This window comes from Phlebotomus argentipes, unplaced genomic scaffold (assembly GCF_947086385.1).
Source record: "Phlebotomus argentipes unplaced genomic scaffold, Phlebotomus argentipes genome assembly contig_5, whole genome shotgun sequence".
NCBI classification, from domain to species: domain Eukaryota; kingdom Metazoa; phylum Arthropoda; class Insecta; order Diptera; family Psychodidae; genus Phlebotomus; species Phlebotomus argentipes.
This window is the reverse complement of record NW_026776165.1, coordinates 1,227,307-1,242,997: the sequence shown is the minus strand read 5'-3', so window position 1 is coordinate 1,242,997 and position 15,691 is coordinate 1,227,307. Positions and strand designations below refer to the sequence as shown.

The 15,691-nt window shown below is 49.5% G+C and overlaps 3 protein-coding genes across 3 annotated transcripts; 1 reads left to right on the top strand and 2 right to left on the bottom strand.

The window, feature by feature from the left end:
- Positions 1-723: 723 nt before the first annotated feature.
- LOC132256520 (zinc finger FYVE domain-containing protein 9) lies at positions 724-6,589 on the bottom strand. Its single transcript, XM_059752984.1, has 7 exons — positions 6,401-6,589; positions 4,240-6,325; positions 3,694-4,166; positions 2,854-3,374; positions 2,196-2,316; positions 1,965-2,120; positions 724-1,194 (listed from the first exon to the last, which is right to left on the bottom strand). Exons 2-7 carry the CDS (start codon positions 6,302-6,304, stop codon positions 1,036-1,038), a joined length of 3,495 nt encoding a protein of 1,164 aa, XP_059608967.1. The 5' UTR covers positions 6,305-6,325; positions 6,401-6,589; the 3' UTR covers positions 724-1,035.
- A 918-nt stretch (positions 6,590-7,507) lies between these two features.
- LOC132265854 (glycoprotein endo-alpha-1,2-mannosidase) lies at positions 7,508-9,497 on the top strand. Its single transcript, XM_059766640.1, has one exon. The coding sequence runs from the start codon at positions 7,546-7,548 to the stop codon at positions 8,833-8,835; it is 1,290 nt and encodes a 429-aa protein (XP_059622623.1). The 5' UTR covers positions 7,508-7,545; the 3' UTR covers positions 8,836-9,497.
- Positions 9,498-9,597: 100 nt separating this feature from the next.
- On the bottom strand, positions 9,598-15,061 carry LOC132256519 (DNA-directed RNA polymerase I subunit RPA1). Its single transcript, XM_059752983.1, has 4 exons — positions 14,150-15,061; positions 11,928-14,086; positions 10,458-11,852; positions 9,598-10,397 (listed from the first exon to the last, which is right to left on the bottom strand). The coding sequence occupies exons 1-4, from the start codon at positions 14,872-14,874 to the stop codon at positions 9,631-9,633; spliced, it is 5,046 nt and encodes a 1,681-aa protein (XP_059608966.1). The 5' UTR covers positions 14,875-15,061; the 3' UTR covers positions 9,598-9,630.
- Between the last annotated feature and the right edge of the window lie 630 nt (positions 15,062-15,691).

Here is a 15,691-nt window from a genome sequence, read left to right as displayed (position 1 = left end):
TACTATGAATGTAAATTTGTGAGATTGATACATATCAGTGTCTTTTTGTTCCTTTTTCTTCCAACGCGTGACGGGGAAAAGTGTATTAAGAGAAAAATGAAATTTGAATGATGGTTGAGAAGCACAGAATTAGTAAAAATTTAAGCATCACAGAAATTATCACACAAAGTATTATCTTATTAGCTCTTTGAAGAGGATGTAATTTAAAGAGAGTAATATATTTATTTTCCACATAGAATGAAATCATCACATTCCCTTGCATGTTGCATAAGTGTTATATAATATATACATACATATATTTCCATTGATGTCAGTAGAAAGAAGAATATTGAGAGCAACCATTCAGAGTCTTGCCCGGTGTTTAGCATTATTCCATTAAGCATGAATATTGAAGATGAAATTAAATGAGTACTTAAGAGGCAACTTTTCTTTAGTTAGTGATTTATCATTGTTTTTTTTTGTATAAAATGAAAACTTCCATTCGACTGTTTAGAGGGTATTTAAAGAGAAAAAAAAGTGTATATTTTAATGGGGGAAATTCTGAATTGCAACACGAAAGTGTGAATTTCTACCCGAAAAATTGATTGAAATCAAACAAGAATTGTACCTATACACCTTTTTTGTATATTATTTTCTTATATATACATATATATTGCAAAATATACAAAGTGTTGAACATTGAAAAAAAAAACCACAACTGTTTTATTTCATGAGAAACTCTACTTTTATTCATCCATAAAATGCTCTCCTCCATTCCATTTCTCATCCAATATAACAATCTTACACAACATATCAATAATTCATGTTTCATTTATATACAAAGTCATACAAATTGTTCTCCTCTCTTCTCTCCTACCCTTAAATTCACGTTTTACTCCTACGATTTTAACGTGCGACCCTTGCAAATCGCACCGCATCGTCGATACTTTCACCGTGTGTTAACTCTTTGCAAAATTGGGAAAGTAGCGACCCACGATTCCTTCTAATTGCACACTGAGCATCCAACCCGGCGCCTCAATTGATATCATGCGGAAATCACTTGTCTAGAATGTCAAAGATCAGCTCGACAATGATGGGATTGTCAATCTGCAGATTCGTCACTTGTCTATGCAATGTGGGAATAAGCTCATTATCCAGGACGTCCATGTAAAGCGGCGGCAGCTTCTGCTGATGACTTCCCGCTTCGTAGCAGACCTGCAAGGACAATAAGAGATTCAATTTGTATTACGTCTTGATTACTTGGCAAAAGCGCACTTCTTCATGAAAAGATAATTGCTTGCGACATTCTCAACTTGTGAAAAGAAGCCATGAAGATTAAATTCTTCAAGTAGTTTCTCATCTCAAACTCGACAGTATTTAATTACGTCCGCAAACACCGTCGAGTTGCAGTCTTTCAGCAGGAATTTCTCTTCAACTCTATTAATGTCACAAAGTTCATAATCGGTGTGGCATTTCTGTTATCTCCACAAATCATCTCATCTTTTCTAGTATTAAATTGAGTCAAAAAAAAAATAAACAAAGCTTCGCGAGAAAAAACTGAAGAGATAGAAGTAAATAAAGTATCAAAGCTTATACGCTTGAGTGCTTTTAAAGTTTGGAATTCTGGATTAAGATAAATGACGTTTTGATGGACCAAAAATGCATTGTTCTCAAGACGAATATTCAATTTAGTGACACAAAATATATACTTCAATTCATCACTTCCAACAAAAGACGTCTTTGTGATTGTCTTAGACATTCAATTTCTATCTTCAAACTTTTCCAATTCTCCTTGTGACAAGAAACTTTTGACCATCTTACAAACTTATGCACAACATGGCATTGTCATTAGCTTCCTGTCAACCACTATTAGTCTATTTTCCTTGAAAAATACAGTCTTTTCTTGGTGCGTCATTCGAGAGTCAAAGAAAGAAAGTCTTAAAGGCATCAAATGCACGTCGGCTGAACTTTGAAGAAAAACTCACCGTCTCTTGATCCAGCGTCGTTCTCAGTCCAATTCTCCGCAGTCCATTGGCCGCCAGCAAATCGAGAAATGAAACAAGAGCCACTGCAGTGCTTTGAGCAATCTGTTCTGACACTTTTGGGATGTTCACAGAAGAATGCGACGAATCGTCTTCAACCTGAATTGTTTTCACACAGAAAGTTAGTTTTGAAAATTAATTTGCTAAGAGACTTTTTTGTTTGTTTTCACTCACTTTGAGGATGAAAACCTCCGTCCAGCGAATTATGTGATTACTACTGGAGAAATCCTGTCCTTTGTGCACTCGAATACTCGGAATTCCGTCCATTTTCTTGTTGTCAATCGGCGAAACAACACTTCAAATGTGAAAGAGAGAAAGGAAGAATTTAATTAAAATACCGCATTTACAAACTTTTCATCAAATTCTCAGCACATTCACAAAAGATTCAATTAATTCCAATTCAAGATGCAACATTAAATTGCCATGGAAGTTAACTAATAAAGTACGAGAAAGAATAATTAAGAGGAATTTCTCTGTCTCTAAAACACCCACTGAAAAAGTACGAGACAATTCTTAAATGCAACCATGTGGAAAAGAAGAGATGAAATATAAGAGCAAATGTTCATGAAAATACGTTGAGAATTCACAATATGTGTCATCAATGAAAGCATTGAGGAGGAAAGTAATCAATATTGAACATTTTTACGCTATAATTGGATTCACTGAAGAATATCAACTGTTCGAGATGCTACAAATATGCTTGACAAAATCAATACATTAGAATTCCTTCCACATGCGTTGCATGTTATGCAGAAATAGCTGATAAATCACACGAGCGCGAGACAAGCTCGCAATCGAGCGCCAAATCGGGCGAAAAAAAACAACAACTCACCCAACATTGAACTCCAAATCATTGTCCGTCCACACAATATTGACATTCTCCGTCTGACTGGGCTCAGCATCAACTGCTCCGCACACGATTGTCACATCCTTCATGTTCTTGAGCGCCGCCCGCACCGTCTCCATCTTCGCCGGCAGGATCTGCACCATCAGCCCGTCCTCCACGATGCTGCATTTGCCCGTGAGGCCGCTCGTACTCTTCAGCGCGCCGTTCAGCACCAGAAAGCTGGCGCCTGTCACGTTGCGCGCGTGGCCCTCGATGTTGATGGCCTGCGTGGAGTACGCGTGCAGCTGGCCACTGTCGGCATCCGTGTTCTGAATGCACACCAGATGCCCGTCGGCCTTGCGGGAGAAGTTGCCGCCGATGGCCAGGATGTTGTCGCTGGAGTTGTTGATCGCCTTCACCACCTGATCGTACCGATTGCGCGGTATCATCACCGTCGTGTGGCCCTCCTCCATGTGTATCAGCAGGCCGCGGATGGAGGACAGCGTGTAGGAGTAAGTACGAAAGTCCTGCGAGAGAAGACATCATTAATTCCACAATCACAAGCAGAGTAATAATTGAAATTAAGCTATGATATTATAAAAATGTTACGTTGTTGTTTCATTTCTAACTTTAAAACAATGCCGAAGAACAAACTCATTTAACACAAAGGATTGATAGTCAACCGTGAAAAAAGACAATGTAATTCTTAAACACTTCATGTCTTCTATCAAGCATGAATCTTCACCACATTTTGCAATTCTTTACACCGAAATAGCATTGGAACATCAAGACATGAATTGTGGACAGCTTAAACATCACTAAAGGCTGCAAATGACAGCAACTCACCGCCAGGAAATTGATGATCGTGTCGGAGATCTCGGTGTAGACGCTCTCCCTGCCGCGGAAGGACACGTGCGGGCTGGGGTAGTAGCGATAGTATGCGCCGAGGCGTAGCTGCAGACGCAGCGGGAACAGCCTGGCCCACGGCACTTCCCACTTGTGGATTAGCAGGCCGATGAGGTAGGGCGGTTCCGGCAGGCACACGCCCTGAAGACACTGGAATGTTGGACGAATGTAGAGAAAGCCGCCGTGCTCGCGCGATCCCAAGAACGTGCTGGACGACGCCAGCGAGAAGCCCAGCTCCGTGATGGTCTGACCGCGATCCGCCTCGGCGTAGATCTCGCACAGATGCAGAAAGATGTCCTTTGGCACCTGCTCAGACTCGTCCACTTCCAGCAGGATGATCATCTCGTCCTGGCCGACGAAGCGCAGACCGTGCGTGGTGAAGTTGAACACCGTGCGATTCATGCAGCAGGACACTGTGGAAAAAGGCAGCGAAATGTCAGGTTGGGAAGCTCAAGGACGAAATTGTGCGTGGTGAAGAACACTTACGATCGATGATCTTCAGATGCACGTGAAAGTTGCGGTGAATGGCAAACTTGAGGGTCTCCTGCTTGAGTCTGGCAATGAGACTGGCATTGTTCGCCACGTCCTCGAAGCGAAAGTCCGTCTTCGTGGCGATGTAAACAGGCGGCAGGAGATTCTCCTCCTTCGGGATGTACGAGCCGGTGACTTTGTCCTTGATTGGCAACTTGACGTTCGGCGTCGCGCGTGGTTTGCTGGGTCCTGGCGGCGTCTGCACGCGCCAATTGCCGTTGCGCCTGGAGCGTCCCTCAGACTCATCCCCGTCCAATTCTGTGAGATCACAGCCCGGCCGAATGCCGTCACTGAAGATGACATTCTTGTCCTTCCGGCCACGATTGGGCGCGCCTTCCTTCTTCAGCACACCCGCCGGCACCATCACGGCGATGGGGCCCGCCGGCGTGCCCGAGACTTGCTGGTGCGGCGGAATGGTGGAGCAGTACTCCATGGGGTTGTTGGGATTGGGCGAGCGCGCGAGACAGCCGGTGTTGTTGTTCATGATCATCTCGGCGGCCTCGCGCGACATTATCGCATCGCACTGGATGCATATCCGCGCCTCCACGTCGCCGAGGTACTCCAGCTTCGCCTTTAGCGAGCAGCACGTGGAGCAGAGCACCTGGCCGCAGGCGCGGCAGTGGTGCCGCCGCTTGATCAGGGAGAACTTCAGGTTGCACTGCATGCAGAAGTTCGTGACGTTGTCCGGCACCCAATAGGGCGCCACCTTGCCCAATTGCTGGCCGGACGTGCTCAGCCGCCGCTCGGCCGAACTCTCCACGGCCGGCGGCTGCGCCATGGGCATGAAGTCATCCGAACTGGACGTGGACATTTGAGCGGAGGCCTCAGTGATGGTCTCCTCCTCTTCGCCACCCACGGCGCCCTCAGGTGGTTGCGAGTGTGTTGGCGTCTGCCCGGCGAAGCCCACATTCGCCACCATCGACAAGTCCAGAGAGTCCGGACGCTGGGGCTTCGCTTGCGGCGCCTCCTCCACCGCTTCAACCACTTCTTCTTCCACCTCACTTTGCTGTCTCAACTCCACTTCTGCCTCCGCCTGCGCCTCCGGCTCCAGCGCGTCCAGAGTCACGTCATTCTGATGCACCTCCACTTCAGACGTGGACAGAGTACACGTTGTAGGCTCATCGGCCAACTCTTCAGTCTCCTTCTCCTCCAACAGGGATGAATTCGAGTTGGATTCCTCGTCAAAGTCCACCTCAATGCGCTTCCGCGTGTCCGTGATCTCAACTGTGGATGCCTGAGAGACACTGTCGTGCTGATCCACACGCGGAGAATCCTCCTTCTCCGGCACAGCCTCCCGAATGGACTCATTCTCTAGCTCCTGCAGATAGCTCTCCAGCTCCGTGTCTGACACGTCGTCCATCGTCTCCTCGAAACCCACGGGCACATTCACCGGCGGCTGAGGAGTCTCACGGGGAATTATCACCTCCTCCTCCTCTTCCTCTTGCGGCATCTCATCGCTCCCGCCCAGCGCCGAGTTGTCCTCAGTCTCTGTGATCCTGGACAGCGTGGAGAGATTCGTGCCGAAATTGCGACTGGGCAAGATCGAGGAAGAGATCTCGTTGTCGATGCAGATTGACGAGGACTCCAGTGTCAACATGTTGGACACTTTGGCGCCCGGCTCCAGGCTCAGGCCGTCCTCGCTCAGTTCCGTCGTGTTGATCGACGGATTCGACAGATCCGACGAGCTGTCGGACGTCGTCGTCAGCGACAGCACGATCTCTGAACTGCGCTCCAGCGTCTCCTCCTCCACGGACTCACTGGCAGTCTCCCCGTTGACCTTCAGCTCCTCCACCGCGGACTCGGTCAGCTTCTCTGCCTCCGGCGAGGAATTGGCCGCAATCTCCACACCCACGTAGTCATTGAGGCTGGAGAAGACGCTGGAGACGTTGACGAACTGCTTGCTAAAGCCCCTCTTCCCGGAGTGCTCCTCCTCCGTCGCCCCATTGCTGCCCGCGGCGCCACTCCGGTCGTCACTCAGCTCAAAGTCATCCAGCACCTTGTCGATGTCCACGAGATCCATCGGACTGCGCGCCACTGCGGCCTGCGGGGGCGGAAAAAGAGAAATTGCGCCTGACTTTGGGGGAAAGATTGGAGCCACAGTGACATTCGCACTCACAACACTCTTGTTTCTTCGTGCTATTTGCGGACAGAGAGCGAGAACAGACACTTGTGCACACACACTGGCATCAAGGATGACTCATGGAACACCTCCTGGCTCTTTCACCCTCACTTTCACACGACAATTGCTGCTTTTTTCTGTACAATTCAACTCACGGGCAGATTTGTTTCCCAAAAAACTCCGATTTTGACATTCGCCCAGCTGGCTCGGCGTTCAGCTACTGATATCATGTGACTGCGCGTAAGCGGTGTGCAAGGTGTTGATGAAAGCTCGCTTCTAAAGCTTTTGTGTTAATCATCAAACTCATCAAACTGCTCTGTATTTTCTCGTCTTACAGAATGCAATCAGTTGGGATTTATATATTTTTTCTGTCCATTGCTGGAACAGAGTGAGAATATCTCTAAACTAAACACAAAGGAAATAATTAGTTGCTCTGAGAGTTCCTCAGTCGGGTATCCCCACTCTTTAGCTATTAGTGCTGGCCTTCAGAGGCGCTGTTGGCAGTCGAAGGCTTCGATCAGGCGCCAAATCTTGAGCTCCAGTGTGCGTTGTGGCCAGAAGATTGGAATCAGTGTGAGGAGCGAGATGACTAGAACACCAATTAAATCGAACTCAGTGATGTCGTCTGATACAAATGGAGATAACTCAGGTGCGTTTGTGGGCTTTCAGGAAGATTCCGAAAAGTTTTCCTGGCTGAAGCTCGGATGCTGCGGCTTTTGGAAAGACTTTCTGGAACAGACTATGGAGTGTGAACCGGCGTTTTCGTCTGATTTCACTCATTGAACTGATAACTGGCTAATGGATTAGCGGTTCATTATCCTTTCAATTTCATTTCTGTGCAACCAACATGAATGGCATCCGGAGGACTCTCAAAGGAGTCTCATCCATCAATTGCAATAAAGCTTAAATAGCAATTTTAAAAGGAGCATTTAAATAGCCATTAATTGCGAAAATTGGTGGCCTTCCCGCCAAAAACTCAACAATCACGTGGAGTCGTCCCGGGAGCGATGCACGCGCGGGGTTGGGGATGGAGAGCTGAGTGCCTGGTCCACGGATCATGCGCAAGAATTTTCTGTCGCAGAATCTCTCAGTCTCGGAAAAAGGAGTCCCGCGACGGTCAGTGTTTCCTCGTCTGCCCCAAAATGACTTTCCTGAAGCTCTTTAAGGCCACCAAGATGATGAAGCTGGTGCCGCTGGGCATCATTGTGACCTGCATTGTGATCTTCGTGACGCGCGTGGAGGAGAAGAGCGTGAGCACGGCGAAGATTGAGATAAATCCCATTCCCATCACGAGTCTCGTGACACCTAAAAGTGTGACCACGGAGGCAAAGCGCGTCCCAATTGTGCCGGAGAAGTACAACGAGGCGAACGTGCGGACGCGACTGATGCAGGAGAAGATCCGGCGACTGATGGCGCGCAATCACGAAGTGGCGCGCGAGGAGACAGGACAGAATGGCACGGAGCTGACGAGGCACGTTCACATCTTCTACTATGCGCCCGTGAAGTGGTTCCGCGACGGCAGAAATTCCTCCAGGGACCGCCGAGAGACGCCCAACATAATCTTCTATCCCGCCCGCGGACTATACACTCCGTCGCGCGAGATCTTCCAGGAGCACTGCCGGGAAATCCGGGGCGCTGGTATTGGTGTGCTCGTGATCTCCTGGACGCCAGCGTTCAGCGTGAATCTTCTGCGCGTGCTGATGAACGTTTCGCGGGAGAACAATCTCACCGTGGCGGTGAGCATCGACACGTATCCCGGCCGCAGTGTGGACAGCGTGGAGAAGGATATTCGCTTCTTCTGCGACACCTTCAGCGACTTCCTGCACCGCTTCCACGTGTCGCCCCGGAACAGCCCAATGGCGATGTTCTACATCAAGGAGCCCTTCGTGCTGCCCTGGACCGAGTGGCGCACCATGAGGCGCTCCTGCGACGCCCTCCTGATTGGCCACATCAGCGCCAAGGAGCACACGTCGCTCGCCCGTCGCGCCGGATTTGACGGCTTCTACACGCTCCTGGGCAGCAACGGAGCCACTTACGCCTCAACCTGGAAGCACTGGCAGCACCTGAACGCGTTCGCCACGCAGTACCGCATGCTCTTCATCCCCTCCGTGGCGCCGGGCTTCGCCGAGCGCAAGAGATCCATGCGCCAGAGGCACCGCAGCAATGGGCAGTACTACGGCGTGGCCTGGCGCACGGCCATCCGCCTGGGCGTGCCCGTGATCAGCGTGTCCAGCTACAACGACTGGCCGCACGGCGATCAGATCGAGGATGCCGTGTCGCGCGTGGGCTTCAAGGATTACAGCACGGCCAGTGGCAAGACGCACAAGTACCTGCACCTCACGGCGCACTGGATCGACGAGTTCCGGAAGGAGCGCGCCAAGAATCCACCCGGCACCTGCAGCGCACTTTTCAACAACACCATCTGTTTGTAGACGACTCCTGGCCAGACTCACACTCCCAGCACTCGTTAAGTATACTTGATCACCGAATCCCGGCTTCGAGGGCTGGTCAGGCGGATCGCCAGCGGACGGAGAGGCGGACTAGTTAACAGAATTATACTCCAGGACAAGTACTCCAGATGGAAAATCGTCCATATTTCGCAGGTTTGGATTTGAAAGTTAAGCCCATCATTGAATTTTTCATTCCAAACTCACTTCTAAGACTGTAGCATTTGAGTTTACCTTGGAGTTTACTGAGAAAAAAAACTCTCTCTTATTCTAATCATTCCCTATAATCAATTTACTTGCTGTTACTCCTTCACCCACATTTTCTCTGGTACAAAACAGTCTAAAGACACTGATGCAAATCTCTCTCTCTATTGTAGGATTAGAATTAAGTCTAGGTATAGACTTAGAATTGAGCTCCAGCTTAGGAGATAAGAATAGAGACAGGAGAGAATCATTTTTTATATCATTACAAGCTTGATAAGAATGCAACAATATTATAGTTTTGTAGCGCATTTGTCGAAAGTGAAACAATTATTTTTTACTAATTGAATTTGTAAACTCGGCTGATAATGAAATGCATGTAAAACTATACAAGATAAGCATCCCTTTAAGACAAGTCCATTGTAAATGTGTTGAAAAATATCTCTGTGTGATAAAATGAAATAAATTCGAGTCTTCAGAGAGTGCCAGAAAATTGGCAACTCCAATAATAAAAAAAGGTATCTTCATGTCCTCTTTCCTTTATTCCCCCACTTCCAAAGCTGTGCAGGAAATCTGATTTCAGTAGGAAACTTGCTCCGCGGCCTTTCGTGTGAAGTTCTTCAGGAACATCCTGTTGTCGTTGAGCAGAGAAAATGCTCCAGTTCCACTCTTGCACGGCTGCCCGACCATGAGGCGACTGGACGGAGAGCTCAGGCTGTCCGTGCATCCGGACACTGTGGCGGCCTTGAGGAAGCGCATGCACGACTCGAAGGACATCTGCTGCAGCGGCGAAGCGGAATTCTCCATGCCTTTGCGGCTCAGCGCAGAAATTGACCCGTTGAAGGTCATGTAATCAGAGATGAGGAACAAGTGGCGCGGATCCACCGTGATACCGTAGACCTTGAACACATTCTGCACCTCCTTCACGATCACCCGCCCGGCGGCTTCAATTCCATAAGTCTGGGCGATGGCGTGAATGTCATTGGAGTACAAACCATCGAGATCCAGCAGTTTGTTGTACTGAAACATCTCCACAATGTTGATGCCCTGCGTCTTTAGCATGAGCTGATCGCCCTGGAAGTACGTGATGGCGCGATTGATGTTGGGCACTTGCCAGATCACCGCCTTCTTCGCCACTTCCCGCAGCATCGCCGTCAAATCCAAGGATTTGTACTTGACCGGCAGATGGAAGACCAGCTCGCACCACAAGTGATGCTCCTTGTCGTATCTGTACGCCTCGGTGAACTCATTGCTCTCGATCACCGTCGCCGCCTCTTCGTCCTCCTGCAGTTCCTCCTCCTTGCCTTCCAGCAGCTTCTTCTCCTCCTCCTCGTTCATCTCCTGATCTGAAAAAACACCCGGGATTAGTCGCAAACACCAGAGGCATTGAATCTCTCAGCACTCACCATCAGCATCGGCGTCCTGCTTCTCCTCCTCATCGTCCGGCTCATCGTAGTCCTTCTGATCAGCCTGTTTATTCTTCCTGTTCGCATCCGTGGCATCAGCATCGTCCATTCCCTCATCATCCGTGCTCTCTTCACCCGAATTGCTCTTGCCCGTCGTCTTCTCCTCCGGCTCTGCATCGTCAATCTCATTGTCACCCTTCTCGCGCTGCGCCGACTTCTTCGGCTTCTCCTCGTCAAAGTCAATCACGGAGTTCTTCATCTGCGACAACTTCACGATGCCCCTGAACATGAGCTTGAAGAAGCTCTTGCTCATGTACTTGAGAATCTGCTTCGGCTTCACGCAGTAGTCATTCTTGTACGCCTCGCGCGGCAGGAAGCGGAACATCAGCCGATACTCCCACACTCTCTGCGGTCGCAGCACGAGACGCGACTGGACATTGATGGACTCCAGGACATCGGCCACCGTCACTCTGCCCAGCTTCACCCTCAATTTCTCCGCCATGGACTCCAGCTTCGCGTGCGGCTTGAAGGGAATATCCATGGACGGCGTCTTGATGTTCTTCGACGCCAGCATGAGAATCTCCCGCAGACGTGGAATTCCCAGCGTCACATTCATCTCACCACGACCGGCGAAGTGGAAAGTATTGAGCGTCATCTGCGTGGACGGCTCCCCCACAGACTGCGCCGCCAGCAGGCCCACAGGCTCCCCAGGCGGCGCCACAGCCTGCATCGCCTTCAAATACATCACTTCCGTGAACTCCTTGCGTCTCGTCGGATTCTCCCTTCCGTACTCCCTGATCAGCTTCAGCATTGTCTCAGTCACCGAGCCGAAGCACGAGCCCGGCAGGAACTTCGACACTATCGGATCAGGACATCTCTCCGTGGCCTTGCCACCGTAATCCATTCTCTCCTCCTCCGTCATAGCTTGCCACTTCCGACACGCCTTCTCGTCCGCCCTGCGCCTGCCGTTCTTCACCTTATTGCCATTCTTCACCGGCTGCGCCTCCTTCAGCTGCACACTGAAGTTCAAGAATGGCGAGACTCTCCTCTTTCCCGCGCCATCCTTGTTCTTCTTCTCCCACGACTTGATACTCTTCACATACTTCTGCAGTTTCTCACTCATCTCATCGTCATTCTTCACCTCCGACAAGATCCTCTTGTCTCCAATGATCTGCGCATTGTCGTCCAGGAAGGACAGCATCTTCGTCTTGAAGAACTGACTCTTGGCAATGTCCAGGCCATCTTCACCGTAGAGGAATTGCACAACAGAATTGTCACTGTCGCGAACTGTTTGGTCGTAATTCACATTAAGACCCTCCAAATGCTTTATCAAGCACCTCTGCAGATATCCTGAGCGACTTGTCTTCACAGCTGTGTCAATCAGACCCTCTCGACCTGCAAAGGAGACAAAAAGAAGACAATGATTACTATAGGAAGCGTCTCAAGGACGACTTCAATCTCCAATCTCACCTGCCATGCAGTGAAAGAAGAAGTCCTGCGGCTGAATGCCCGTCAAGAAGCGCCCATCGATGAATCCTCCCGCCTTGGGTGACGTCTCGAAGAAGGGAAAGCTCGGCAACGCCTTCCCAGACACCATCAGCGGCGGTCGTTTGCCCTCCAACTCAATCTGGCCCAGCAAGCAGGAGATCTGCATGGCATTCACGGCCGATCCCTTGGCTCCGGACTGCACCATCAGCTGCAGATTGTTGTCCGGAAACTTACTCACGAGTCCCGTCGGGATGCAGCACTTGTTGATGTTGTTGTTGAACTGATCTAGCGCCGACTTGAACTGCCTATCCATGATGGCCCTGAACTTTGGGTCACTGTGGAATGCCTGATCCATCTTCTCCCTCAACTCCTCCTCGCCAATGTCTTCGGGCAGATGCAGCGCCGTCGCTGCTGTGGCGTTGCCAATCTTGCGACTCTCCTTGATGATCTTGGCTCTCTGTTTGTCAGCTTCGGGCAGGACAACGATGTCCTTGGGCCCCAGTGTGAAGCCTTCCCATTGAAGGAAGTACGTGAAAAGCCTGGCGAATGCGCTCAGGAGTCGTGTGGAGTGTTCCGGACCGTACAATTCGTACATGCAGTGAATCAAGCTGTAGGCCGTCGAGCCGTAGTGCATCTTATCAAGGATTCCCACGAGCAATTCGCCCTGGCGAATAATCACCTCAGCCTCCGACATCGAATTGTCCTCGAGTGGTGTTCCTCCCGCCTTCCACGTCCTCGGCTTCGCACACTCCCAGGCCTTGGAGTTGATCTTGGAGGAGGAAGTGAGGCTGAGAAGTGCCTTTCCGCGCGGAATTATGTTCAGGATAATGGTCGAGAGCACTTGCTTGCCACTCCAGAGAATCTTGGGCTTGAGTATTGTCGGCGGCAGGAAGATTAGATCGCCTCGCTGTCGATTCAGGCCCTGAAAGATGAGCTGGAAGTAGTCTTCCTTGGTGAAGAATCTCCCTCTCATCGTGAGACGCACGCCAGAGATGATGTGATCCTGAATCAGTCCTCCCAGAGGTGTTCCGTCCTTTGGCACGAGATACTGATTGGGAACATTCACGAGATTGTACGCCTCACTCCTGCCCATCTCGTTCTGCGGACAGTGAGCATTCATCTCGTCCCCGTCAAAGTCCGCATTGTAGGATTTGCAGTTGGAGTAGTGAAGGCGGAAGGTCTTCTCGCCACGCAGAATTCTCGCCTTGTGCGCCATAATACTGGGCCGATGGAGAGTCGGTTGGCGATTCAGCAGCAGTACGTCATTGTTCAGCAAATGCCGATGAACGACCTGCAGACTGTGATGAACTGACGGCGTTGTCAACAGTTTCGCCATCGCCTCACGACGAACGGCGTCATTGGGCGGAATGAGGAGCTTCCCGCGCTCATCCTCCACGAAATTCGCCCCCGGATAGACATCCGGTCCGTTCATCACGTACTTCCGCACATCATGGATGTTCCAGGGTGTCACAGGCACTGGATATGTGAGCTTCTTGGCAAACAACTCAGGCACACCAATCTCCTCCACATCAACATTCGGATCTGGCGTGATCACAGTTCTCGCGGCGAAGTTTACTCTCTTCCCCATCATGTGCATCCTTATGATGCCCTCCTTCTTCTCCAGAATCTGCTTCAAGCCCATCCCCATTGCCTGCCGGTTCTGACTCATCGTGATGTCCAGCGTCTCGTCCACGTGCGACTGCAACTCCCGCCACGCGTTGTACATCTTCTCGTACTTGTTGTCGCCACGCGAGCTCTCATAGAGGAACTCAATGTCCTTGTTGTTCGCACTCCTGTCTGCAGTATTGAAGTCCAGGATCGCCTTCAGGGCCACATTCGCCGTGAGAATGCTCTTGTAGATCTCAGTTTGCGGATGCTCAATCACGCGGCCGTTCATCTTGCCCGCCGGCCGCACTTTAGGCGGCGTCACGGCGATGCAGTCCGTGAAGAAGATGTCAAAGGGCGTGACGACAGACGACGAGGCGTTCTTCAGCACCGGGAAGAGTTGCAGGAAGAATTGAGGATAATTCACGTAGATTTCGCGGCAATATTTGCGACATTCTTCGGCCAGGATTGCCTTATTTGAGGACTTCATGCGACTCTGCTGCTCCTCGAATGACAGCATGTCCGATTGGCTCTTGCTGAAAGAAGACAAAAATTAATTACAGTTGATGAATTCCTGCTGAAGAACTCCTCATACTCACTAAAAGTCCATCATTTCCGCCTTGGAGATGCTCATCATCAGCGTCTTGTACGAGTACTTGATTCGCTTCAAGCCCTGCTTGCAGTGGATGCAGAATTTCCTCAGGCCCATCTTCAGTGTCGTCGAGATGATGCTCAATCGCAGCTCCTCCGTGTTCTTGTTGTGGTAGTGATTCACCGGACTGCGATCCAGCAACTCCTTGAGCTCAGCAATCTTGGGATGCAGACTCTCGCCATTCTCCAGCTTCACTCGCGCCCCCTCAGCACACGCCGCCGCCTCGCACTTGAGGTACTCAATCTCCTGCGCCTCGATGATGTAGCCAGCGTCCACGAGGCGTAGCTGAAGCTCCAGAATCGACCTTACATGGTCTGTGAGCTGGAGTCTGAAGCACGATAAGCAACTGATGCGCAGGAGGCTGTAAATCGTCTGGATGAAGATGGGATTGTACACCAGCATGCACAGGTCAATGTGCCCGATGTGTCCCTCGCACTGCACGAACACACGGCCGCACGTCTGGCAGGGATCGGCGTCTGTGTCGTAAGGACCCATGCGGCGATCATAAAGACCTCCCGGAATGGCCAGGCCGAGACGGTCGATGGTCTGCGACGTAAAGATTTTCACCTTGCTGAGCTTCTTCACCTCCTCCGAGGTGAAAGCAGCGAATTTCAGCTCATTGGCATCCAAATGGAACGTCCCGGAATCGCCCCCACGATTGAAGTGGATCATTTTGAGGTTAGATCACAGTTGAACAGATTCCAGGGAGAATTAAAAAGATTTCACCTGTGATACAGCACTAATATGGTACTTTACCAGTAAATACAACTATTTCAATGGGGTTCTTTGCAAAATATCACGTATTTCTAGCGATTTTCACATGCGAAAGCGGAGAAACACAACCAAAACAAACCGTATTGCCATGTGTTGATTCCTGCACTGCGAAAAATTTGTTCAATATCGCATAACGCACGACGAACGATATTCTGCTGAAAAGTCGGTGGAAGTCTAATCATTTGTCGCACTCTGGCTTTGAGACTCTCTAACTGTTGAGAAGATGTACTCAATATTCCAAACCGATTGTATTATTATTTCCTCTTTATAGCCCATTTAAGGAAAAAATCTAATTAGTTTCTACCCCCAAAAATTGTGTGGGTTGCATATAAAAAATGACCTCAAATTAATGTCTTTTGAAGCATATTCATGAGCACATCGTAAAAATTACACTGACATAAAATAAATAATTTAAAAAAAATCTCCAATGGACGCAAGAGAAATTTTCTTACTTCTTCAAATATATCTAGAAGCAAGTCTAGAGGTATATTGAGAAATCTCAAAGAAAGAGTCGAACTGTGGAGTGGATTTAATATACTCAATGTGACACGTGACGATAAGAGTTGATAAAGAATTTTACAATAATCTCGGCATTTTGTGCGTTGTGGAAATGTGCTTGCATTGCCAATGCAGACCAAAGTCACGTTTCGCGAAGGCACAATATTGGAATGAACACGTTTCTCGCCAGGAAGGAAGATTGAAATGAAATTGGAAG